Source organism: Bufo bufo, chromosome 3 (assembly GCF_905171765.1).
Source record: "Bufo bufo chromosome 3, aBufBuf1.1, whole genome shotgun sequence".
Classification (NCBI taxonomy): Eukaryota; Metazoa; Chordata; class Amphibia; order Anura; family Bufonidae; genus Bufo; species Bufo bufo.
The window spans coordinates 566,960,630-566,987,956 of NC_053391.1; the positions used below are offsets into that span (position 1 = coordinate 566,960,630).

The 27,327-nt window shown below is 50.1% G+C and overlaps 1 protein-coding gene across 1 annotated transcript in view; it reads right to left on the reverse strand.

The window, feature by feature from the left end:
- Positions 1 to 27,327, reverse strand: part of TIMELESS (timeless circadian regulator) — a 156,503-nt gene that overhangs the window by 19,149 nt on the left and 110,027 nt on the right. Inside the window, exons 19-29 of the mRNA XM_040425614.1 lie at positions 26,481 to 26,632; positions 26,322 to 26,407; positions 19,073 to 19,196; positions 18,588 to 18,670; positions 17,120 to 17,262; positions 16,744 to 16,951; positions 16,223 to 16,291; positions 15,161 to 15,279; positions 14,501 to 14,691; positions 6,873 to 6,941; positions 6,306 to 6,379 (exon numbers count right to left, since the gene is read on the reverse strand). Of these exons, the coding sequence (XP_040281548.1) occupies positions 6,306 to 6,379; positions 6,873 to 6,941; positions 14,501 to 14,691; positions 15,161 to 15,279; positions 16,223 to 16,291; positions 16,744 to 16,951; positions 17,120 to 17,262; positions 18,588 to 18,670; positions 19,073 to 19,196; positions 26,322 to 26,407; positions 26,481 to 26,632 (1,318 nt within the window). The remainder of the gene's footprint in view (positions 1 to 6,305; positions 6,380 to 6,872; positions 6,942 to 14,500; positions 14,692 to 15,160; positions 15,280 to 16,222; positions 16,292 to 16,743; positions 16,952 to 17,119; positions 17,263 to 18,587; positions 18,671 to 19,072; positions 19,197 to 26,321; positions 26,408 to 26,480; positions 26,633 to 27,327) is intronic.

The following is a 27,327-nucleotide window of genomic DNA, read 5'->3' on the forward strand; positions in this document are numbered from 1 at the left end:
TCCTTGGGGGACACAGGAAACCTTGGGTATAGCTCATCTCCATAGGAGGCGTGACACTAAGTGAAAGACTGTTAAGCCCCTCCTCCAGCAGCTATACCCTCAGCCTGGAGCGAGCGACTACCAGTTTTTTGCTTAGTGTCAAGGAGGCAAGACACTCTCTGCACTGCAGAGCTGTCTTTGCTAAAGATTTATTTTTTTATTTTATTTTTAAATTTTTTTGCTTTTTTTCAACAGGGACAGAGTCGCAATAGACCTCTCAGTTTTCCCGGGGTTGAGCTGCGCCAGTGCCGGTTATCCGCACTGCTGCCTCCCCCACAGAAGAAAAGGAGGACCAGGGCAGCCCAGCTCCCCTGCATCCTGCCAGCACAAGGGTCGCCCACCTGCAAGCCCCTCTCCAGCTCCCTGCCACTTCGGTGCCAGTGGCTGAAGGGGCGTCCCTGCTGGATGGACAGAGGGTGAAAACGTCGAATGGTGAGGTGGCTGTGCAGCCGTTCCTTACCCCCCCTCCCTCCCCCCCCCCGTTAGGGCCTGATCCTGCTGTCCCCTCTGCCTGACCTTCATGTCGATTACAATATACAGCTCTCTTAGCTGTGAGTCCTGCGGCTCCTTTGTGTGTGGGGCAGAGCGGACCGATGCTCGAGGGGGAGGGTTACAGCGCAGTTTACCTCAGGTGCGGCGGCCGTGGGGCCGCCTTTTGTTATCAGCTGCTGGATAGGCAGGCGCACGTGTACTGCGGCTGTGTTCAACTGCCGGCTGACATTCTGACAAGCGCACGCTCTTGTCCGGCCACCGGTGTGCGTTCGCCTCCGCTTATATGGAGGTGAACGGGGGACAATATTCTGTGGGTTTTTCGGCGGCATGTAATATTTTTGAATCGCGCGCGAAAAGTTTCATCGGTGGGCGGAGCTTCGTTCCGCTTCCACTGTACATGTTAGGCTTCAGTCAAGGGGCGGACGTCTCTTCTTCCCGCTCCTCACTAGCCCCGCCTCCTCTTCGTGCCTGCCTGCTCTCAGGACGGATTACCTCAGGGCTCTGAGGATCTACCTTGTTACCTCTGCTGTTGCCGCTGCTGTGCCGTCTGCTCCCACTGTGACCTGGTAGGACTGTTGACCCCTTCTAGCACTGCAGCCCTCTGGCCTGGACGTTTTGTATATTACTTCCAGCCAACATGTCTGACCCCTCAGTGCCTGCTGGTCCTTGGTATCATACCTGCACCGCATGTAAGGCGCCCCTTCCTCAAGGGCAGCCTGACCCGCATTGCTCGGCTTGCAAAGCCCCATTACAGGGTCCGCCATCTGCTGTGTCACCCCCTGGCCTCTTGGATCCCCCTGACTGGGCTAGATCCCTTTCCCAGGCTGTGGTCAGTCTCACTAATGTTGTGGGCCGCCTTGCAGATGCATTGCCCTTACCGCAGCCGGATAATTCCCCTGCTGGGCCCTCCGGGTCCGCTACCTTAGCTGTCCCGTCTGAGTCTCTCTCTCCAGGCGACACCTCCAGAGCCAGTCAACCCCAGAAGCGGTCTAGGGGGCGGAGCACCTATCATCCTCGGATGCTTCGGTATCACCCCCAAGGGTGCGCCCTCAGTCGGGTCCTTCCTCATTACAGGATATGCCCTCTGAAGGGGAACTAGCCGATTCTGATTGGGATATGGACTCGGCCTTGCCTTCAAAGCTGGCTTCTGCCGTGGGCCATCTTATTAACAATATCCGTGATACCTTTAAGATTCACGATGACCCTCCTAATTCTGAAAAAAACAGTGTTTCCTTTTTTCGCCCAAAACAGGCGTCTGCGGTTTTTCCCCTCCACGCTGACTTCTCGTCGGTGGTTTCTAAGGCCTGGGCCCGTCCTGATGCCCGTTTTACCCCGCCTAAGAAGTTGGATATCTGTTATCCATTCCCGGCGGATTGCATTACAAACTGGGCGTCACCACCTAAAGTCGACCACCCTGTGGCCCGTTTGTCCAAAAGCACGGCTATTCCCGTTGCAGATGGTTCTTCCTTACAATCCACTGAAGATCGCCGGATAGAGGCCATTACAAAGGGTATCTTTGCAGCCTCCGGTTCCGCCCTCAGGCCGGTCTTTGCCTCCGCTTGGGCTGGAAAAGCGGTTTCAGAGTGGGCGTCTCAGCTGGATCAGGAGCTTGAATCCGACGTCCCTATTCAGGACCTCCGGGCTCTGGCCCAACTTATCGTTCAAGCCGGAAAATTTGTCTGTGAGGCATCCCTGGATGCGGGGGTTCTCATAGCCCGTTCGTCTGCCCTGGCCGTTTCGGCTAGAAGGGAGCTTTGGTTAAAGGTTTGGACGGCGGACGCCACGTCAAAGCGGTCTCTTACTGGCCTTCCCTTCACTGGTTCTCGATTGTTCGGGACCCGCTTGGATGAAATCATCTCTGAAGCCACGGGAGGGAAGAGTACACATCTTCCCCAATCCAGGACTAGGAGCACCACTCGAGGCCGTCCCACCTTTTCTCGCTTCAGGTCTTCCCGCAGGGCTCCCACACCTCGCACCGCTTCAGGTCCATCCTCTAACCCTGTCCAAGACAGACGTAAGAAACCTTTTTTTCGGACCCAGCCCTCCTGGCGCAAGTCACAGCCTGCTCGCCCTCCCGGGACCAAACAGAACCCTACCTGAAGGTGCGCCCCCACCCACCCGGGTGGGGGGACGTCTCCTCCTGTTCAGGGACTTCTGGCAGGCGCACGTCTCCGACGCCTGGGCTCTCGAGGTGGTGTCTTCCGGGTACAAACTCGAGTTTGCGTCCCTCCCCCCAGTTCGGTTCTTTCGCTCCCGGGTTCCCCGGGATCCCCAAGGGGCGGCCGATTTCTTTACTGCCACTCGTACCCTTCTGGACAAAGGGGTCATCGCTCCGGTTCCTATGGAGGAAAGATTCAAAGGGTTCTATTCGAACCTTTTTGTGGTCCCCAAAAAAGAAGGCTCGGTTCGTCCCATTCTGGATCTAAAACGGTTAAACCGTTTTCTTCGTCTTCAGCGGTTCCGGATGGAGTCTCTCAGGTCGGTGGTGGCCTCTCTGGAAAAAGGGGAGTTCCTGGCCTCTATCGACATCCAGGACGCCTACCTTCATATTCCAATCGCTCGGTGTCATCAGTGTTTTCTGCGCTTTGCAGTGGGGTCCGACCACTACCAGTTCATTGCCCTCCCCTTTGGGATGGCGACGGCCCCTCGCGTTTTCACAAAGGTCCTAGCCCCTGTCCTCGCCTTACTTCGTTCCAGGGGAGTTTTTCTTCTTCCATATTTGGACGATCTCCTTATCAAGGCACCCTCTCTGTCACTGACATCTGCCAGTGTGGACCTCTCGCTACAAACCTTACGCCGGTTCGGTTGGATTATCAATCTTCCCAAATCCGCTCTTGTTCCATCCAGGCAACTGATCTTTCTGGGGATGCTGCTGGATACAGATGCAGCGGAGGTTCGGCTTCCGTCAGAGAAGCGCCAGCTCCTTCATCGGTCGGTTCGGAGCCTTCTGAACCACCGCCATCCTTCCTTCCGGTTCAGCATGCGGGTCTTGGGACAGATGGTGTCCTGTTTCGAAGCAATCCCCTACGCGCAGTATCACTCCCGCACCTTTCAGACTGCCATTCTGTCCGCATGGGACAAGTCCCAGGAAAGTCTGGATCAGCACTTTCCCCTTCCCCCCCAGGTTCGCTCCTCTCTGCTCTGGTGGTTACGGACCCCTCTCCAAGGGAAGTCCTTCCTACCGATAACTTGGTTGGTGATTACCACCGATGCCAGTCTGCGGGGTTGCCGATCAACGTTCTGGAGCTGAGGGCGGTTCTCCTCTCACTCCGGCATTGGACTTCGCTGCTTCAGGGTCACCCTGTTCGTGTCCAATCGGACAATGCCACGGCTGTGGCATACATAAATCATCAGGGGGGCACTCACAGCGCGGCGGCGATGAGGGAGGTGTCTCTAATCCTTCGCTGGGCGGAAGTTCATGTTCCAGCCATTTCGGCCATTTACATCCCGGGGGTGGACAATTGGGCGGCGGATTTCCTCAGCCGGACGACGATCGACCCGGGCGAGTGGTCTCTGCACCCCGACGTCTTAGAGTCTCTTTGCCTCCGTTGGGGTCGTCCGGACGTGGATCTCATGGCCTCCAGATTCAACCACAAGCTTCCCACCTTCATGGCCAGAACCAAGGATCCGGACGCTTACGGCGCGGACGCGCTCGTCCTTCCCTGGACGGAGTTCTCTCTCCTCTACGTTTTTCCGCCCCTGCCTCTTCTTCCACGAGTCCTTCGGAAGATCGCGGCGGAGGCCACGCCTGCGATCCTAAAAGCCCCGGATTGGCCTCGTCGTCCTTGGTACGCCGACCTTATGTTGCTCCTGGCAGACGCCCCCTTGCCTCTGCCTCTAAGAGAAGACCTCCTCTCTCAAGGGCCGATCTTCCACCAGCATTTAGGGTCGCTACGTTTAGCGGCGTGGCTATTGAAACCGCGGTCCTAACGCGGCGGGGGTTTTCTGCTGACGTGGTCCGTACCATGATTCGTGCGCGTAAACCGGCATCGTCCAGGATTTATTACCGAACCTGGCGGGCCTATTTGAATTTCTGCGAGACCTTAGATGTTCATCCCCTTCGGTTTTCTCTCCCCACGATTTTATCCTTCTTGCAGTCTGGTCTGGACTTGGGTTTGGGTCTCAGTACACTTAAGGGTCAGATTTCAGCGCTTTCGATCCTTTTTCAGCGACCTCTGGCTCCGCTCGGTCCAGTTAAGACTTTTCTTCAGGGGGTTGCTCACTATGCTCCCCCGTATCGCGCTCCCGTTCCATCTTGGGATCTTAATGTTGTGCTGACGGCTCTCCAATCTTCTCCTTTCGAGCCTCTGCGCAGGGTTTCCCTTCGCTTGTTGTCTTGCAAAGTTTTTTTCCTCGTTGCCATCACGTCTCTTCGGCGTGTCTGAATTGGCGGCACTTTCTTGCGTAGAACCCCTCTTGGTTTTTCACCAGGACAAGGTGGTTCTCCGCCCGGTTCCGGATTTCCTTCCGAAGGTGGTGTCCGCTTTTCACCTGAATGAAGATATTGTCCTTCCTTCTCTGTGCCCGTCCCCGTCTCATCCTCGGGAACGGGATCTTCACCGTCTGGATGTTGTTAGGGCTCTGAGGATCTACTTGGATGTAACTAGACCCTTTCGGCGCTCAGATTCTCTATTTGTGGTTCCGGAGGGTCCGCGCAGGGGGCTGGCGGCATCTAAAGTGGTTATTGCCCGCTTCATCAAGATGGCTATTGCTGAGGCTTACCGTGCTAAGGGCAGGGAACCGCCCTTTGGTGTTACCGCTCATTCTACCAGAGCGGTCGGGGCTTCCTGGGCTCAGCGAAATCGAGCTTCGGCTGAACAATTGTGTAAGGCGGCCACCTGGTCTTCTTTGCACACTTTCACCAAGTTCTACAAGGTGAACACTTATGCATCGGCGGATGCTGCTTTGGGCCGCCTGGTCTTGCAGGCGGCAGTGCCTTAATGCCTATGGTGCTTTAATTCATCTTGGGTTGTGGTCCCTCCCTATTTGTGGACTGCTTTTGAACGTCCCAAGGTTTCCTGTGTCCCCCAAGGAATTGGGCGAGAAAACGAGATTTTTGTATAACTTACCAGTAAAATCTCTTTCTCACTCTTCCTTGGGGGACACAGCACCCACCCATTGTTTTGGTTGCCCTGACGGGAGTTTTGACTTGTTGGTGTTAATTTGGTTGATCCTTGCCTTTGTTTTAACTACTTGGGCACATAACTGGTAGTCGCTCGCTCCAGGCTGAGGGTATAGCTGCTGGAGGAGGGGCTTAACAGTCTTTCACTTAGTGTCACGCCTCCTATGGAGATGAGCTATACCCAAGGTTTCCTGTGTCCCCCAAGGAAGAGCGAGAAAGAGATTTTACTGGTAAGTTATACAAAAATCTCGTTTTTATATTTCTAGTTATCTTTGATACACACATCCATTTAATAAACTAATTTTAGCGGTGCTATATATCGAGTCTATGTGAATCCATTTATAAGTTCCCACTCATTTTCTTTTTTATGATTGGGATACCCCTGCTGCCAGGAAATAACTTCTGTAGGCACGAACACAAGAAAAAAAATAAAAAAGCAGCAGACCTGAGCAAACAGGTCATGTCGTCTTCTTAATGACACTAAAGTAAAAGTTAAAATGATTAGTGTAGTGTCTGTGGCTCAGTAGGGCACTTTTTTATTTATTTTTTTCTAGTGTCTGCCTCCTGGTGGCAGGGCCTATACCCATGGTGCTGTGTCGTCGAATTACATTAATGAGAAAAGGTTATATTGTGACCAGGATTAGATACAAACCTTCCTTTCTCTCTTGCTCATCAGCCTCATCATCACTGTCAACCAATCGGCTCCTTTTTGAAAGCTTTGTTCTCCTAAACAGTTAAAATGTAAAATAAAAATATGAAATTGCTTAATATCACGGATATAAACTGACCCAGACTGTCACCCAACTGCAGGACAGCCTTGTGCCCATGGCAGGCAGACAACCTCTGTGCTACAGGTTTCCATTTTTTTAAATTTAGCTGTATTTTCCATTTGAGAAAAGAAAGCAGCAGCTTGCAGGGCAATGCAGAAAGACAGCAGATAATTTCCCTTGTCGATAAAGGGTCACTTAGAATTTTGTGGACCTATCCTGGCAATATTCTTACACGCCAGAGCAATATTTTACACTAAAAAGGCATTTTGTTTCATTTGGACATCAGGAATTTCTGCCTTTACTGGGACAAGGATTGGGCAATGTCTGATTTCAAAATGCCAACCTTTAGTCTACCAGAAGATAAACCTTTGCTAGCAGTGTCTCCTTCAGACATGATTCTACAAATTTGTAAAAAGTCACTCTTACAATCACACATATTACATGTTTACCTTGTACTTGGCATTTCAGGCAATGTAGACAAATCATCCTGCTGTGGTTGTGTCTCATCAGATTCTGTTTAGAATTAAGAAAATACAAATAAATAAATGGTTGTGTTAAAGGGTAAGGTGACAAACTGTCGAATATATTAGGATAGTAACATCTGCATGGATTTGTGTTCTTCCCGTGTTTGCACCTCCAGGTAGTCCAGTTTCTTCCCAAACTCTAAAAACATACTGATAGGATTTACACTGTGAACCCCAATGGGACAGGGAAGAATGTGAGTGATGGCAATGTGTACAGCGCTGTCAATAGGTTGGTGCTATAAAACGAGATTTTGTAAAACTTACCAGTAAAATCTCTTTCTCGCTCTTCATTGGGGGACACAGAGACCATGGGTATAGCTATGTCCTCTAGGAGGCGTTGACACTAGATAAAGCTGTTAGCTCCTCCCCTGGCATATATAGCCCCAACAGCCTGGAGAGAGAGCTTCAGTTTGTGAGAAGCAGTAGGAGAAGTAAACCAACGAAACAATGTGGAACAGCAACAATGCCAAGAACCGAACCAGGTTCTAACCAGCAACAGCCACAACTGGGGCCGAACAACAATACTGGGTGGGTGGTGGGTGCTGTGTGTGTGTGTCCCCCCCCCCCCCCCAATGAAGAGCGAGAAAGATTTTACTGGTAATTTTTACAAAATCTCGTTTCCTCGCCCATATTTATTGGGGGACACAGAGACCATGGGACGTCCGAGAGCAGTCCACAGGGAGGGAAAACCACAGACCCATGGAGCAAGCGCCCGTGCAGGCAACTAAGTGTCGCCTGCAAAGACCACGCGGCTCACGCAGCGACCATCGATGCATAAGTATGCACCTGGTAACTTCTTGCGAACATGTGCAAGGAGGACCGGAGCCACCTTACATTACTGTGCAGCCAAAGCGCGATTCCTCCTAGCCCAAGAAGCGCCCACCGCTTTGGGGGAGTGAGCCGTGACACCTAAGGGTGGAACCCTGCTCCGAGCGCGGTAAGCTGCAGCACTTGCAGACCGAATCCAACGTGCAATCGCCCTTTGGAGGCCGCCAATCCCCAGCGAGGACCCTCCTGAGAGAAAAAGGGGATCCGTACGCAGAGAGGGACTGGAGGCTGCTAATAATGAGTAGAGCACTGACAACTTCCATAATGTAACTCGCTTCCGTAGGGTGCGAAGGAAGGGACCGTGATATGGAAGTCAGAGACCACCTTCGGGAGAAGGAGGAATGCTGAGAAAACCATATTCAGATCCCAAGGCTGTAAGGACGATACAGAGGAACCATATGTGCCGCTCCTTGAAAGAAGATTCCCACGGGCACCAGGGAACCTGGAAGGCTGCCCAAGACGGAAGCGCCAACACCTGACCCATCAAGGAAACAAGGGCTAAACAAAGGTCCAACCCTTAAAAGAAGAAAGGAGAGCGAAAAACCCAAAGTGAGGGGGACGTCTCGGCTTCAGAGAAGCCTCAGAAGGACCTCCAGGTCCCATAATAGATCCTGGCGATGCAGACTTCCTGTCCTGAATCATAGCGCGGAAGATATCGGCCGAAAAACCCTCTCCAGGTTAGAACGGCGGTCTCAATAGCCACGCCGTCATTGAAAAGGTCATGTAAGACTGAACCCCTTGAAAGAAGGACGTCTCTGAGTGGCAGTGACCAAGGGACGTCTCCAAGAGAACGAGGTCGGCGTACCATGCGCGACGAGCCAGTTTCGGAGCGACTAGGATATGTCTGAATGTCCTCCATCCGGATCTTCCGTAGAACCCTGAGAAGGAGGGGGAAGAAACTCCCGCCAAGGAGAATCAGGACCTCCATGGCGGATGCTTCCGGAACTCTGGCTCTGGAGAGAAGGCGGGAAGCCTTTGTGTAGATACCGTTAGCACACCCGGACCAATGGAAGAGTCCCTGTAGGAGGAAGAATGTGGAGGGCGTCACAGCCCACCAGTTGGGACCGGATTGTGTCTGGAATGGAAAGCCACCAAACGAATACCCCATGCAACGCAGGTGAGGGAAGGTAGCAACGTAGGAACTACCAAGGCATACGGGGTGAATATGAACCATGAGCCAGAGGGGGAAAAGACAGGAGAAGCAATAGGCTAGGTCTAAGCCCATACCCTGTAAGAGACCGACGCTATACAGAAGTAGCCAAAGATCAAGTGGCCGTGCAAAAAAAATAACTCTGCCTGATAAGGAAGCCAGGCAAGGGAAGTCACACTGCAATGCTAGCCCCATATCCCAGCAGAGGAGGGAACACCCGTAGAAGCCACCGATCCGGTGCTAAAGAGTCCACCGCCTAGCGAAGGGCCGCACAGTAAGAACCCAAGCATGTAGGGAAAAGTAATACCGCTACCACAGTGGTAGCCAGCGCTTGCCCCGGCAGCGCAAAAACTGAGGGAGAGGCCCGATACTATCCGTAGAAACCACGTGCCACACTGCCCCAGTTACGTGGAGCTAACCTTAAAAATTCTACCTGGAAGGGCACTGAACAGGCACAACTGCCAAGCTAGCTCCAGGGTAGGACCCCTACCAGAGGGGGGATGTCCCACTGCAGCGACCATGAACTCTAACATTAGCGAAAAGCTGCACCTATGGAGGAAAACAAGCTGTAGGAGCTAAACCAGAGTCGCCAGCATAACCACTTCCCCAGAGAAGGGGGAGTGGTGGATAGAGAATACGGAGTCAGTGAAAAGAGTCGACCCGCTGGAACGTACTCACTAGGTAAGTGCAACGGAGTATGTATTACGTATTGACGCGGGCAATATCAGGACCGACTGGAGCAACGGAGGCCCATGGAGATGGGGGGGGGGGGGGGGGGGGGGGGGGGGTTGTGTCTGTAAGACCCACAAGTGATGCTAGGAACCCCCTGGGAAGACAGAGGATGCTATAATCAGGCGCGAAACCAGCACCAAAAGAAGGATGCAACGATGAATAGGCACCAATATAACACTAGGGTAAGAGTGTCGGTCACCTGCGAGAACCAACTGTAGCCACGCCCTCTTGGAAATAAGCGAAGGCACGTAGTGCCGCAGAAGATGTTTAGTTACTCCCCGCTAGTGGATCACTAGCGGAAGGGGGAAATGAGACAGAAGCACGGTGATGTGCAACACTCCGCCTATGGAAGGATAGCGCGACAGTCGGAACCGTATTCAATGGTAGAGAAATTAGCTACCTAAGGAAGGTGTGAGCATACGGCAAGTACTGATCAGTGGTAGGGAGGATACCCCACCTAAGAAGGGGGGCGAATGCCCACAGCGAGAACTAGCGCATATGGCGAGTCCTGTACCCCGTGGAGTGCAATAGTGCACCTAAGCAGGGCTCCAGACAAAAAAAAATATCAAGGAGCCATTGGCTCCTAACCTGAAAAATTTAGGAGCCAAATGAAATTTTTAGTAGCCAAATTTAAAATGCATATAATATAGCTGGGATGCTTAGGACTAGGAGCATGGGGTTTTCTAGGTTACAGCCCACGCAGTTAAAAGGGGTTGTGCACTCATTCCCATGACCTATCAGACTAGGCAGATTCACGTTGGTAATCCCTAGGGGCTGGGTCCCGGCTCATTCGCTTCCCGGCCTCCGCTGCTTGTCTTGGGTTTTTTCTATGAAAACGTTAGACTGCAGTGCCATCAAGACGATTACTGGTCACAGTGGAGATCTGCTTCCCTTGCATCACATGACCATTTAGCATAATGCAAGGGAAGCAGACAGGAGTCCATGTGTGCAGCCACTGGCATCTAATGTGTATGAGGACCTTAGTCCTGAAGAGGGGCGTCACCCGATACAGCGACTGTGACCGGACTATCAGACAGGGCAGAGGGCGGCTATGGCTGTGACCGGACTATCAGACAGGGCGGCTATGGCTGTGACCGGACTATCAGACAGGGCGGCTATGGCTGTGACCGGACTATCAGACAGGGCAGAGGGCGGCTATGGCTGTGACCGGACTATCAGACAGGGCAGAGGGCGGCTATGGCTGTGACCGGACTATCAGACAGGGCAGAGGGCGGCTATGGCTGTGACCGGACTATGAGACAGGGCAGAGGGCGGCTATGGCTGTGACCGGACTATCAGACAGGGCAGAGGGCGGCTATGGCTGTGACCGGACTATCAGACAGGGCAGAGGGCGGCTATGGCTGTGACCGGACGATCAGACAAGGCAGAGGGCGGCTATGGCTGTAACCGGACGATCAGACAGGGCAGAAGGCGGCTATGGCTGTGACCGGACTATCAGACAGGGCAGAGGGCGGCTATGGCTGTGACCGGACTATCAGACAGGGCAGAGGGCGGCTATGGCTGTGACCGGACGATCAGACAGGGCAGAGGGCGGCTATGGCTGTGACCGGACTATCAGACAGGGCAGAGGGCGGCTATGGCTGTGACCGGACGATCAGACAAGGCAGAGGGCGGCTATGGCTGTAACCGGACGATCAGACAGGGCAGAAGGCGGCTATGGCTGTGACCGGACTATCAGACAGGGCAGAGGGCGGCTATGGCTGTGACCGGACTATCAGACAGGGCAGAGGGCGGCTATGGCTGTGACCGGACTATCAGACAAGGCAGAGGGCGGCTATGGCTGTGACCGGACGATCAGACAGGGCAGAGGGCGGCTATGGCTGTGACCGGACTATCAGACAGGGCAGAGGGCGGCTATGGCTGTGACCGGACGATCAGACAGGGCAGAGGGCGGCTGACTGTAGGGACTGTCACCAGGTCCCCAAACGCAGCGAACACTCCTGACTGAACGTCACCTCCGCCCCACTGGCCGTATCCAGCACGGTAGGGGTTGTCAGAGGCACCTTTCAGAGAAAACTTCAGTGGGACACTTTACCTAGCACTGTGGCCCCTTGGGTCTATGGACTGGTGAGGACCCCAGTGTGAGAAAACCCCTTCTTTGCTGTAACACATGGCAGTTATGATGCACCCAGGATTGTAAAGGGGTACTATAAAATAAAAATACACTTAATTCTAAGTCGCATTGGCGACCATTTTGGTCGCCATCTGGAGCACTGCTAAGAGGGTAATGCATACAGCACATAATGTAACCAGTGACAATGTCATCGCGTCACAGATGGATCTGCATATGGCAGGTCCCGAACCCCAAGTCATTGTACTTAGTCCACCTATGGCAGGGGACAATGTATAAGGCAGGCACTGTATCCTGAAGTAGTGCAGTTACACCAAAGGAAGTGGGTAATGCATACGACAGTACTGCTGGCCACCTAGACGCAATCTCTGGAAGATTGCTTTGGACTCATGTCAGGGTCCGAATCAGTGATTCTCCCCTCTTCCTGGACGGACCCGCCGCAGTGAGAGAGGGTGTGTCTGAGCATGATTTAGGGAGGAAGAGTAGGGGAGCGGAAATATTCGAGGAGAAAAATGTCCTGCTGCGGTTCACTTGCGCGTAGAGCTACCCTTCAGAATCTCGCCCCTGGCAGTTGTGGACTGCGCAGGCGGGGACTTATCAACCAAACCACCCAAGGGTGGAACGGAAACTCCCAGATGTCTCTCCACCGGATTGCGAAAGCGGTGCATTATCAACCAAAGAACGGGAGGGTGGCTGGGAGATTCCAGCGGACCTCACTGGATTGCGCAGGTGGAGAATTATCAACCAACAACCAGGAGGGTGGATTGGGAATCCCAGAGGTCCTCCACTGTATGGCGCAGGTGGAGAATTTATCAACCAAACGGCCCCGTAGGACGGATTGGGATCCTGCAGAGATCCTTCACTGAGTTGCGCAGGTGGAGAATAATCAACTAAACGCCCCGGAGGACGGATTGGGATCCTGCAGTGGTCCGTCACTGGATTGCGCAGGTGTAGAATCAGCAACCAAATGGCCCAGGAGGACGGATTGGGATCCTGCAGTGGTCCGTCACTGGATTGCCTAGGTGGAAAATCATCAACGAAATGGCCCCGGAGGACGGATTGGATCCTGCAGGGGTCAGTCACTGGATTGCGCATGTGGAGAATCATCAAACAAACGGCCCGGAGGCGGTATTGGGAACTATGCAAGGTCCCCCTTACTCGAGATAGAACACGGCCCAGTGTGGGACCACACAGACCGGGTGGCCCTGTGGCTGAGGAGGGGGACCCGTATGGATGGACATGTCCTTTATTATTATTATAATTTTTTTTAAAACTAGGAAGCCGGCCTCAATGACAAGAGGCAGGAAGCGGTTAAATCCTCCACTCATGTACAGTGTACTTAGGGGAAGGGCCCCAGATAAACAGGTGCCTGCCTAAAAATGGTGGGTGGCCATGAAGGGTTAACGCAGTGGCTTAGCAGGCGATTGGGGGAGAAGGGCGGGAAGAATTTGCGCCAGAGTGCGCCCCCCCAGGGACGAAGGCTGCGGCCCAGCAAGCCGCAGCGCGGCTTTTCAGAGATTACCCCCCCTCCCCACCACCACCACCGAATGCTGCACCAGCCGTGTCAGAGCGGCCGGACTGAATGGGGGCGTCACCCCACGGGCCAGGCCGTTGATAGTGGGGGTCGGGCAGAGAAGGCGCAGGCCAGGGCACCGATGCGGAGCACGGCCGATCCCGCTGCAGTTAATCCCTTTCGGAGCGGCACGACGACGTCCGCTCCAAGGGGTGTAAATGTGGGAGGTGTCGAGGAGCGGAGTCTCCTCCGCATGTGTGACCATCTGCCCTGTTGGCCGCCATATTTTTTGAGCGGGGCGGCATAGATCATGGCCGGAGCACCGAAGCTGTGCCGGCCGAACGTAGGGTGGTTAACTCCCTCAGGATCGAAGCGCCCGGCGTCCACTCCCGAAGGGGTGGAGAAGGGTAAATGCCACCAAGAGGGAGGGGGAGACCAACCCAGAGGGTTAAATACTCACCTAGTCCCGTGTACTCCTCTCTTCTCTTTCCTGCCGCCATTTCACCCCTCCTCTGGTCCAGCAGGATCACCCCTTCAGCTACTGGCACCGTAGTGGCAGGACGCTGGAAAAAGGGGGCTTGGATGGGTGACCCCTTGGCTGGTGGGATGCAGGGGAGCGAGGCTGCCATGGTCCACCTTGTCTTCTGTGGGGTGAGGCAGCAGCAGTGCGGGTGACCAGCACTGGCGCAACTCGACCCCGGGAGAACAGGGAGGCGAGGCGTCCACTCTTTTCCCATCTGAAAAAGAAGGAAAAATAAATAAACTAGAATAAAAAAATATTCAGGAGATCCCTGCAGAGCAGGGAGGTCTTGCCTCCTATTGACACTAGAAAAAACTGAAGTTCTCTCTCAAGGCTGGAGGGGGTATAGCTGCCAGGGGAGGAGCAAACAGCTTTTACTAGTGTCAACGCCTCCTAGAGGACATAGCTATACCCATGGTCTCTGTGTCCCCCAATGAATATGGGGGAGAAAAAACATTTGAGCTTTCTAACCATCTATTGAATGGCACTTGTAACATTTCAAGTGTTTCAATTGAAAGATTAGAAGGATCAGCACTACTCTGTCATGTCCTGCTCTGCAGATGGGATTACGGTGCGTAGTGTAAGTCTTTATTCACACATCCTTGACAAGACAGTCAGTGTTTCATCAATGAAGATGACCAGGACGGGTCCGTGTGTATGTATTGCTTCATTTCTCCAGCTGCACTGTAATTTATATCCATTTCCCATTGGCTTACCTGTTGGAGCCTTCTTTTTACGAGCAAGTAAAAGTGCACGCAAGGCTTCAGCTCTCTGCTCTAAATGCGGGCCCTGGTCATCAGGCTCTGGGGGTGTCTCAATAGCCTCCTCCACAGATGAGAGAACAAGAGAAGAGGCCAATTTACGCAGCAGCTCTGGGTTTAGTTTTGCTGGAATGCGCCAAAATGATTCCTGCAGGTAGAAGCAAAAGAAAAACATCTTAAAGGAAATTGTTCACCTGGAACTACATTTTACCATATTCCACAACTGAAAATAAATGGGTCACCAATTATTTTTGTATGTCACCGGTGAGACCTGTGAATGATCCCTCTGGGAAAAGGTTAGTGGATTATTTACTTATGTACAACACTGTCCAGAGCTTAATTCAAACCGAATGCTCTCTTGCATAGATTTCTTTAGACATTTTGATTTTCTATTAATAACTGCAACAATAGTAGCAATCAGTACATTTTGCACACAGTAACGTAGGATATTTTAAAACATTCATAAAAACACACATACAATGATAAAGTAGGAAAAGTGGTTAAAAAAAAAAAAAGATAAAGAAAACCAATGTCTTCTACAGAAGAAAGTGGGTAAACATTCTTGTACATCATCTTGAGCAGTAAATATCTTACAAAGAGTAAACCGCAACACTTACCTGTTCGTTTGCTGGAGGACGGATTCCCACAATTTTTAAAAGTTTTTGGAACGTTTTGCTTTCCATGGCATCCTCATTGTCTTCAGTTAAAGGTACAAGAGGAACTGACTGAGATGAGCCTGTAATGCAGACAAGTTCTGTAATACTGTAATATTTAAATCAGCCAATAATTATTCCCAATGTTCACCATATCGTAACCGAGAACAGCTACTCTAAACAGTTATTCAAATCAAGAAAAAGATCCATAGCCATGACATTCCCATTAAAATCTTATTAATAAAATCTTAAAAATACCAAATACAGATAATATGATAAGGGATAAAGCTAGATTCCTGCCCTCAGATGTCCAGCAAGGTGCTATAATTGTTAATATAATCAAAAATCTATTGTCTGTATGGCCGAAATTTGCTACATGCTAATTATCTCACTAGGCTAGAATAATAAAAGGCAACTCCTAACCAATGCCATTATTGTTCCAGCCTAGTGAGATAATTAGCATGTAGCAGATTATTGACATAAAATGGATTGGTCTTTTTTGCTTTTGTAGTGACACGTGATGCATTTTCCAAACCCTTCATTTCCTCCTCACGTTTGGTCTCCTCTATTCTCCCTACAGAATATGCCTGTGTACCCATTATTTTCTTAATACCTTTATAATCCTGGCTACATCCTGTAATAAAAGGGATTGGTAGGGGTGCCAAGTATCAGACTGTTTCAGGCTCCTGTGGCAGTGGTGAAGCAGAAACAGAGGGCTCCCTACACGGTGTAGCTTCTGTGGCTGGCGCACTGAAGCTCAGCTCCCATTCACTAAAAATGCCAGACTTAACACTTTGAGATTTTGGTGGTTAATGTGGAAACATACACTGTAGCGTCCAAATGATGTTAAACCTATTTAAGACGGATGAATACAACACACGTATTAGGCAGTGCTACTAAGGATTATTGTTGTAGGACCATTTTTACAGATTAAGTAAATTACGTTATTCTAGAAACAGCCAATTAAAACTATATTGTGAAAATAAAATTATTTGGAAGCATCCTATTAGAAGCTCATACACTCACCGTCCTCTTCTCGGTCATCAGCAGTCCGATTTAAACAGTTCTGAAGCCACACAACAGGAGGGGCCAAACCTATTGATCACAAAAGCATAACTTTTGAAGGCGATCATATGACAAAGTCCTGACAGATATTAAGAACAGAAGCTGCTCTGTTACTATTGGAAATTTAAACTCATCATACAGCATTTGAGATATCTATCTGTAAACCATATAGATTGTACACAGTGGGAAAAACACTGTGCATACTAATTACACAAATTTGAATGACAAAGGATGTTTTTTTCCCCCCCTGGGATTAGTAAGCCTGTCCAAGGGATTCCATACAGTTGTCACCATTTCACTTTCCATGATCACTTCTTTCTCTAGCAGCACTGTGGCTTAGCATCACGGCATATGAAGCCACAGTTTCCTACCTAGTTTATAAAAGATATTCAAAATAAAATGGCAGATATACTGGCAATTTACAAAAGGGTTATTTCCTGCATTTCAGCACATTTCTGGTTACTGCTTTAAAATGTAGTCACCTTCTTCATGTAAACTCCTTAAAATGGTTTGTATCTTCTTATCCACAAACAATGCACTAATCCTGCCCGTTTTCTCTTTTGGTATATGTTCCAACTTGGTGTGCTCCTCCTCATCCTCTTCACTTTCATAATCTTCTTCCTCTTCATCATCTTCAATATCTACATCTCTTCCATCAACACCAAGATCATTCAGGAAATCCTCTTCAGACTAATAACCGTACAAAACAAATATAAATCTTACACACCATTTTGCTCATGATTTTTAAACAAGATTTTACAGTACAAATTTTTTTTTTTCTTCTTCTTCATTTCATGTTTAACGGACATAAAAGGAGAGGAGAAGAAGAAGAAAAAAAAAAAAAAACACTCCACTTACTATGCCTGAAGATTTTCCTTTTCTCCTCCTCTTCTTATAAAGCTCTTTCCGGTCAGACACTAATCCCATGCTTATTAGTTTTTCTACGATTCTAGCTTTGGAGCGCTTAGCTGTGACATGTTTCATTATATTTCCTAATATATCTGCAAAGAACAAAAACAATATAACCAAATTGGTTAAAAGGACAATAGACATCACCCGAGGTCTAATTGCCGTATACAAAAGTTTTATGGGACTGTCCAACATTATTCAACAAAAGTCCAAGGCAACGAAGACTGCAACAAAAGGTGGATGTTTATTAAAAGGGTATCGGTCAGCAGATTTGTTGTATATATATATATATATATAATAGATAATATATGCAAATGAGCATCTAGGAGCAATGAGGGGGTTTACAGTTACACCTAGAGGCTCTGCTCTCTCTACAACTGCTGAGCCCTCTGCACTTTCACTGACAGGGCCAGGCAGCGTAGACGTCATCACACATGGCCCTGTCAAAGTGCAGAGGGTTCGTCAATTGCAGAGAGAGCAGAGCCCCTAGGTGTAAAGGCAGAGCCCCTAGGTGTAAAGGCAGCGCCCCCGTTGTTCCTAGATAGATATATATATATATATATATATATATATCTATATATATATAACGCATCATTTTCTCAGCAATGCAGACACATATGAACATGGGACCAACACAGAAGCCTTCAGCTGCCAAGTTCACATGTAACAGGTCAGCCAGTGTCATAGGTACAAATCTGCTGACAGATGCCCTTCAATTTATCCAAAATAATTCATTTAGAAAAATCCAACGTTTCATCATGCAGGGCTTTTTTCATGCCAAAAACATCATCTTTTTTATTTGAAAAAGGCCCTGCATGGCTGAAAAACCTAGGACTCATTCAGGGACTGTGCAGTCTTTTGCGCTCCGCAAATTGCGGATCTGCAAAACACGAATACCACCCGTGTGCGTTCTTTCATTTGCGGAACAGAACAGGGAGCCCATGATAGAAATGCCTATTCTTGTCCGCTACTGGATATGGATATCTTTTTTGCGGGGCCTCGGTACAGAGCAACGGATGTGAACAGAATTGAAATTAATGGGTCCGCACCCTTTCTGCAAAATTGCGGAACGGATGCGGACCCATACATACGGTTGTGTGAATGAGCCTTTACCTGTTTGGATTTGAGTGCAGCTCAGTGGAATGATAGACCATGCAGTACAGGAGGGCAAGTTGTGCATGGAATCTTCATATCTAAGTTCAAAGCACAGCCAGGTGGCCAGGAGCAGAAGAATGGAAAAGCAGCTCTAAATTGGCTCATTGACTCTAAGGATTATGAGGCTTACTGATCATAAAGTGACAGAATATACCAGCAATATGCCATAATTTAATAATATGAGAATAACCCTTTGAATCACATCCAAAATGTGTTTATTCATACAAGATGAAACTGCATCTTTAAAATGTGTGCGACGTACCATCAGTCTCTTGAAACTCTTCAAAAAGCCGCTGTAGTTCCATCTCTTGGTCTTCAGTCCAGAGCACAATTCGAGTTCCTTTACTGAAATAATTTGGATAATAAAAAAAGTTATTGATGCAAGACAATAATGAACATATAGCTCCCCAAAATCTTCAGCTATAGCTAATGAACGTCCACATATTCACTAAGGCTGGGTCTACACGTCGACCTTAGATCGCAGTACCCTACTGCACTGAGATCCTTGGTGGCACGACATCTATTGTGCCCAAGATCGCTGTGTAGCCCTAGCCTTATACTAACAAAAATAAAAATATGTCAGTCACTATGTAATGCAATTTCAATTTACAGTATTGCATGTGAATACTCCATGGAAATTTACAGCAGAATCTGCATAAAACTAGAATATACTGTATTACATATGTAAACACTAGCCAAAATACCAGTTTCAGTGGGCTTTTAAGTTGGTGTGTGTAATAAACTCACATCTCTTTTTTAAAATCCTTGACACTATCAGCAAGACCCATCTGCACAAGATGGTTAATAATTTGCTTCCGAGTCCGAGTTCCAGGCTTTAGATTGGCCAAAATATTATCTACCACATCAACACCTGAAAGATATGGACATTACTCATGTTACTCCAGCTGCCAATACTAAACAGAAAAAAGGAGATTTTTGTGAAACTCACCTGTAAAATCTTTTTCTCGTAATTTCCATTGGGGGACACAGACCATGGGTATAGCTTAGAGATATTACTAGGAGGGACACTATGCAAAAAAAGAAGCTCCTCCTCCTCGGGCTATACCCCCAGGCACCTCCAGGAGAACTTCAGTCGTTGCAAAAGCAGTAGGAGAACGGAAATAAAACACTATGGAAACATCACACAGCACACCATAAGGCGTAAACCAAAAAAAAAAAGGGGGCGGGAGCTGTGTCCCCCAAAGGAAATTACGAGAAAAAGATTTTACAGGTGAGTTTCACAAAAATCTCCTTTTCTCGTTCATTCCATTGGGGGACACAGACCATGGGACGTCCCAAAGCAGTCCATGGGGTGGGAAAAAAGAACAAATCCAACACTGCCAGGAATAAACTGCGCCCAAGAACAGCATCAGCCGAGGCCAGAGTGTGTAACTGATAAAACTTTGTGAAAGTATGTAAGGACGACCAAGTGGCCGCCTTACACAACTGGGAAACGGATGCGCGATTGCGTCTAGCCCAGGAAGCTCCCACTGCCCTTGTGGAGTGAGCGGTAATCCGCAACGGCGGAACCTGGCCATGAGCGCGATAGGCCGCAGCAATAGCGGAACTGATCCACCGCGCCACGGTGACGTTGGAAGCCGCCAGGCCCTTACGGGACCCTTCAGGAATCACAAAAGAGAGAGTCTGAACGCCGGAAGGAGGCGGTAGCCCCCAGGTACACCTTCAGAGCCCTGACGACGTCCAGGGAGTGGAGAGCGCATTCCTTGGGGTTCGCCGGAGAAGGACAAAAAGAGGGCAGGACAAGATCCTCGTTAAGGTGGAAGGGAGAAACCACCTTGGGCAAAAAAGAAGGCACCGGTCTGAGCACCACCATATCCTGGTGAAAGACCAGAAAAGGTTCCCGGCAGGAAAGTGCGGCCAGCTCCGAAACTCGCCTGATGGAGGTTATGGCCACCAGAAAAACTACCTTCCAGGTGAGTAAAACCAGACAGACCTCCCTCAGAGGTTCAAAAGGCGCCGCCTGAAGGGCGCGCAGAACCAAGTTGAGATCCCAGGGGGGCAAGGGAGGCACATAAGGGGGAACAGAATGCGCCACCCCCTGCAGGAAAGTTTTCACAGGTCCCAAAAAGGCAATGGACCTCTGAAAAAAGATAGCCAAAGCAGAAACCTGACCCTTCAAAGAACTGAGCGACAGACCCATGTCGAGGCCGGACTGGAGAAAGGACAGCACCACTGGGACAGAGAAACGTAGGGGCGGGTAGCCCGATTTCTCACAAAAAAACAGGAAGGCCTTCCAGGTGCGATAATAGATCCGTGAAGAAGCCGGCTTCCGAGCCCTGATCATGGTTCTCAACACCGCATCAGAGAAGCCTCTCTTCCTCAGGATGGAGGTCTCAACAGCCACGCCGTTAAACGCAGCTGCCGTGAATTCTGGTGGAAGAGCGGCCCCTGAGACAGGAGATCCTCTCTGTCGGGCAGAGGCCACGGAACGTCCGCCAACATACGAGCGACACTGGAGAACCAGGCGCGGCGAGGCCAATCCGGAGCGACGAGAATGGTTGGTATCCCCTACGCCTCGATCTTGCGCAGCACCTTCGGCAACAGAGGAATCGGAGGGAAGACGTAAAAGGAGGCTGAACCGCTGCCATGGAGATACCAGCGCGTCCACCCCGCCCGCCCGCGGGTCTCGAGCGCGGATTAGATACACCGGCACCTTGTGGTTGAGCCGGGAAGCCATCAAATCTACGTCCGGACGGCCCCATCGGTGGCAGATGTCCTCGAACACCTCCGGATGGAGGGACCACTCTCCCGGATCCACCTTGGTGCGACTCGGAAACTCTGCCGTCCAATTGTCGACTCCCGGGATGTACACTGCCGACAATACTGGAACATGAGACTCCGCCCATAAGAGGATCTTCGCTACTTCCCGCATTACTGCCCGACTGCGGGTCCCGCCCTGATGGTGGACATAAGCAACAGCAGTGGCATTGTCCGACTGAACACGCACCGGGCGAGTTGCAAGGAGAGAAGTCCAATGGGAGAGGGAGTGGAAAATCGCCCTTAATTCCAAAACGTTTATCGGGAGACGGGATTCCTCCGTCGACCAGACACCCTGAACTGTGAGGTTACGGAGAACACCTCCCCAACCGATGAGGCTGGCGTCGGTGGTGACACTCGTCCAGGAGAACGGAAGGAAGGACTTTCCTGACGATAGGTTCAGGGAAGACTGCCACCAAGGGAGAGACGCTCGAACTTGCCGGGACAGACGAACAGGAGTGTCTAGACCCCGAGGGTTCTTGTTTCAGAGGGCAAGGATCATCTGTTGTAGCGGACGAGTGTGAAATTGGGCGTACGGAATCACCTCGAAAGAGGAGACCATAAGGCCCAGCACCCGCATGCACTCCCGAATGGTGGGACGTGGAGAGCGTAGAAGGAGCATCACTGCCAGACGAATCTGGGAAGCCTTGGAATCCGGAAGAAACACCCGAGAAATCGGTGTGTCCAAGATCATCCCCAGGAACGAGAGTCTCTGGGAGGGGTGCAGAGAGGACTTGGGGAGATTGATCAGCCACCCGAACCGTTCCAGGGATTGAACCGTGATTCGGACGCTGTCCTCGGCCTGTGGAAGAGACGGAGCTTTTATCAAGATGTCGTCTAGGTATGGTAACAAAGAGTTGCCCCTGGTGCGAAGAAGCGCCATGAGAGGCGCCAGAATCTTTGTAAAAACTCGAGGGGCGGTCGCCAACCCAAAAGGTAGGGCGACGAACTGGTAATGACGCCCCCCTATGGCAAAGCGCAGAAAGCGATGGTGTGACTCTGCAATAGGGACGTGCAAGAGATTGCCTTGACGTTCGGCAGACGGGCTCAAATAATTTTGTACAAAACGATTTGCCAAGTATCTCTAACTTATTAGTTCAGCATTTGATATTATGATGCAATTTTGTACCTTATTTGATTTGCAGTGAGCTGTTGCATTGCTTGTTTTGTTTAACAGTCTTGTTCTCAGCCATAGCAACGTGCCCCTGCGCTTTGGGATGTGCTGACTGACCCCCTTTTTCTTTGCACTCTGCAATAGGGACGTGCAAGTAGGCGTCTTGAATGTCCACAGACGCGAGAAATTCTCCTGGAAGCAGAGAAGCAATAACGGAGCGAAGGGACTCCATGCGAAACTTCCGCACCCGTAGAAACTTGTTGAGAAGTTTTAGATCCAAGATCGGACGCACTGACCCCTCCTTCTTTCGAACAACGAACAGGTTTGAGTAAAAACTTGTCCCTTGCTCTTCTGGGGGAACGGGGGAAATGACACCACGGTCCAGAAGAGAGGAGACCGCAAAAAAGAGGTCCGAGGCCCTGGCCGGATCCCCCCGGAACGCGAGAAGGGAAAAAACGTTCCGGCGGACTGGACGCGAACTCCAACTTGTAGCCGGACGTCACCACTTCCAGAGCCCAGGCGTCCTGAACGTGAGCCCTCCAGACCTGTTGAAAGGAGAGCAGACGGCCCCCCACCACGAGGGGTGGGGACACCCCTTCATGCGGAGGGTTGCTTGGGAGCAGGAGGACGGGCTGACTGCGCCCGAGGCCGCCAAGAGGGCTGGGGCTTGAAGAAAGGCTTTTTGCGGGAGTCCTGGGATCCCCCTGCTGATGAGGACGACGGCGTCCTGGCAGTGGAGAAGCGACGAAAGGACTGGCCCCGGAAACCTGAAGGCCGAGACCGAAAGGGACGCTTGGTCCTGGGCTGGGGTAGAGGAGTGCTCTTGCCCCCAGTTGCGGCAGAAATGAATTCATCTAGTTGAGCCCCAAAGAGCCTGAACCCTTCAAAGGGAAGGTTAGCGAGGGAACGCTTGGATGAGGCATCAGCATCCCACACCTTCAACCAGACCTCCCTGCGCTGAATGACCGAGAGGGCCGAAATACGGGCAAAGAGGGAGCCGATGTCCATTGAAGCCTCACAGAGATATTTAGAAGCTTGAGACATCTGGATGATAAAATCCAGAGTATCTGCAGAGGCGTCCTGCTCTGACAGATCCTGGTGGTGGTGCTGCAACCACGTCGTAAGGGCTCTGGCGACCCAAGCCGACGCAAAGGCCGGCCGCAGGGAAGCGCCCGCCAGGGAGAAGATGGACTTGGAAAGTGAATCCAAACATCTGTCCACCGCATCCTGCAGAGAGGAACCGTCTAGGACGGGAAGGGCCGTGTTCTTGGCTAACCTGGCCACCGGAGGATCTACCTTAGGGGAAGAAGTCCACTTTTCCACTGTGTCAGCTGGAAAAGGATAAAGCGTATCCATACGCTTGGTGGCCGAAAATTTTTGATTAGGTCGATCCCAAGCTTTTGATATGACCGCAGTGAATTCCTCATGAATAGGGAACACAGCGGACTCCTGCTTCTTGGGTGGAAAAAGGGAGAACTCCCGACTAGTGGAGGGAGGAGAATCCCCATGTATATTAAAAGTGTCACGGACAGCTGCCACCAACTCGGTTACCATGGTGGAAAGCTTAGGCAGGGGTTCCCGCTCCGTGACTTCGTCCGATCCGGACAATTCCCCATCGGATTTGCGCTCCCTGAAAGGGGGAGAGTCAACCGGGCATGCCTCAAGGCGAGGGGGAGAAGCGGAGTCATCCGAGGAATGCTGCCGCTCACGCTGCCTTTTAGAAGTCAGACGCCCTCTGTGAGAGTCACAGAGGGGATGGAGTGGTGGATGCCACTGGAGTAGTAGCCGTCATGCGCTCCATGAAGGACATGGCTGCCTTGGCAACTAAGGCCAGATCAGCTGCCGCATTAGACATGGCGGAGGCACAGGCGGGTACCGCTGGTTCCGCAGGGGCAGAGGGAGGACCGGGCTGAGCAAGAGAAGGAGGCTGATCCTGTCCAGGAGCAGGGCATGAGTCACAGGAACCAGTGACAGAAAAAGGCATAAGGCATATCTTACATGACCACAGTGGAGCCTGAGAGGAAGCCTTGGAAGACTTAGGGGCCCCAGGTTTAGGCATGATGGATTCCAAATGTAAACAGATTTCCTACCAGGTTGCTGCAATTCCTACCACCCAGGCAACAGCAGAAGTCTCCGGTCACCGAGAACTGAGGAGCTACACGGCCGCAATCCAGCAGAGTCTCCGGCGTAGGGAGAGAGAGCGGGACGCCGAAGCTCCGCCCCCTTGAACGCGTCATTGCGGCGCGAAATAAGCGCGCGCAATTTAAAATACACCCCTTCGCCTGATACGGCGCAGCGGGGGTTAATATAAGAAGGAGCGGTCCGGCTGGAGCTGCAGAGAGCGCAGCGGCCATAGTCTAAGTGAATACACCATCTGCAGAGGCGTCCTGCCTCTGCCGATACCAAGTTGCAGTTGAACTGTAGGCAGGTAGGAAAAGCATAAGGAATCACCAGCCCTACCCAGAAGGCCCCCTCCATAGGAAAAAATGCCCTCAGCAGGTCCTTTTCTAGCTCACCCAGGCGGCCTCAGAGCGCCAGACAGACGACATGAAGAGAGGGGGGAGGGGAGAGAGAGGAGGGAGATTGAAGCAGGCAATACTTATCTGCTCAGCATGCTCCCTCGATGTCTAGACCAGCAGGGATTCACCTCTTCAGACATCTGACCCCAACCTAGGAGAACAGTGCTCTGGTGGAGGGTAGGCAGCAGGTGTCCCAGCAGCTGGTGGGATGCCAGAGCTAACATGTCGAGCCTGGATCCACTTTTCTTCTGTGGGGGAATGGGAGGTAGCCAGGAACCTTCAGAAGACCGTGGCAGACACTCCACAGGGGCCAGGAAAGCGCAATGCTGACCTGCGTCCCCATCTGAAAACAGAAAATAACAAACAGGAGAAGAATAAGCGTCAACCTCCTTGAACGGACACTAAGCAAAGACTGAAGTTCTCCTGGAGGTGCCTGGGGGTATAGCCCGAGGAGGAGGAGCTTCGTTTTTTGCATAGTGTCCCTCCTAGTAATATCTCTAAGCTATACCCATGGTCTGTGTCCCCCAATGGAATGGACGAGAAATACATCATACTATCCTAATATTGTTAGGTTGGATTTAGAAGTTAGTTCACATAAACATGATTAACCAACAGCAATTTGGCGATTATGATAACATGCAAAAAAAATGAACCTAGACCATCTTCCAGGCCAATTATCAGGAATGCTTGCCGCAGATAACTGGCCCATATCATCATGCAACACATCAGGCAATAAATGAGCAAACGCTCATTTGTTTGCTGACTTGCATCTTTCATCAGCATAAGTATCAGGCAGCACATCTCTCTTTATAATCAGGGATGTGCAGCTAATAATCCATAGAACTGAATAAGGGAGGAACGACTGCAGTCAACTGTCCATCCTCCTAATAGGACAGTGCAAATGAGCACATATTGACATGTCTATTGTCCATTGGCGCTCATCCTGCTCGATCAAGCATTCTAATAGGGGGACAAACTACAGCAGAAAACACTGCTGTGGAAAAATCATGACAAAATCTTGCGTTGCAACACCAGCAATGGAGACCTCCTGCAAAAACTGACATGCTGCACATCTGCAATCAGCACTTTATGCCAATTTACGCAGATTTTTTTTTCCCTCTGTGTGGTTAAAAGTTCTTAAAATTTCATCCCGTTTGCTAGTACTGTGGAACTCTGCAGATTTTTCGCACAAAATATCTGCAACGGTAAGTCCTCAGCCACATATGTGCCATGTGTGAACATGCGTAAGGAGTCCGCTACTACAGGCAGTGTTGATGTGATGTCTTTACTGCAACTAGGTAAAAAAAAAAAGCCTAGCGCAATGAAATGGAGCGGCGGTACTGGAATCACTAGCTAAGCAATACTATATTTATTGTTTTAGACCATTTCCAGTTTATTAATTTTTTTCGCTGAAACCAGACAACCCTATTAATGGTATCCAGAGAGGACAGGTTGGATTATACCTGCCCATACCTGACCTAATCACTGACAGTTATTCTATGGATGATTAAATTGTTCATATGAATTTAGCCACAATTAAAATAACCCAAGCTTCCTTCAACAAAAACTACTTTGGAATGCTCACCTTCAACCTCTTTATATTGCAAGTACAGGCTTTGTAGCTCTTCTTCCTCCTGTGGTGTCCATTTTATACGTTTACGACCTACATCACTGTAAGAAAATATTAATCAGTAAGGAATGCCATGTATTCCACTGTTCTCTAATGACTGAACCAATTTCTCACCTCTCTTCCTCACCACGTTTTTGGTAGCCCTCAGTTATTTCTCTTATAATGTTGGTATTTTTCCAGAATAGCAGCTCCACATAGGCTTTGTTGTTTGTAGCAGCAAGTGCAAAGAACTTATTAATAATGTACTTGGAAAAAGCTACCAGCTCCTGGAAAATAAAAAATGCATATTATTACTGCTGTACTGAGACAGAAGCAGTTTCATGATGTTTTTTCAAGATCTACTGCATGTTCAAGTGTATTTAGGGTTTTATTTTTTTTTTTACTGATTCAAGGGTAACTAAACCTTTGTTTTAAAAAAATAATTACAAAAAAAAAAAAAAAAAGTGTCAGAAGTGCTGCTCAGGGTGCTCTGCCCCTTCGGGTTGCATTGGGACTGCCATTTCTGTGGAATACGGATCCATACTCAACACTATGGAAAAGCCAAGGAGAACCAATGCCAATGTGTTTTTTTTTAAAGGTTTAAGTACCACTTGAAACAAATTAAAGGGCACCTCCAGTGAACAATCTGAACTTCAAAGTGTTCTCATGCACAGTACCTTGTGAGGTCTTTCCCTTCCAAGATTAGCTACTTGAGCTGGACACAACTGCTTCCTAATTCAGGAGGTTGCCATCAGTATCTCCCATGTCACAGATTCAGATGCAGCCTAGTAACCAATTTTTACAAGCCTGCTAGCTCCCATCAAACTTTCCACTCCTCTGTGTTTACACACGCGGCTTGTAAATTAACTCTTTCCCAAAAAGGAAAGAAATCTGAGCCACCAGATATAAGGTAGCTAACCTATAAATCAGTATTCAACCTTTTAAACAGGCCTTGAGACATAATTGAGGATTATGGCTAGAC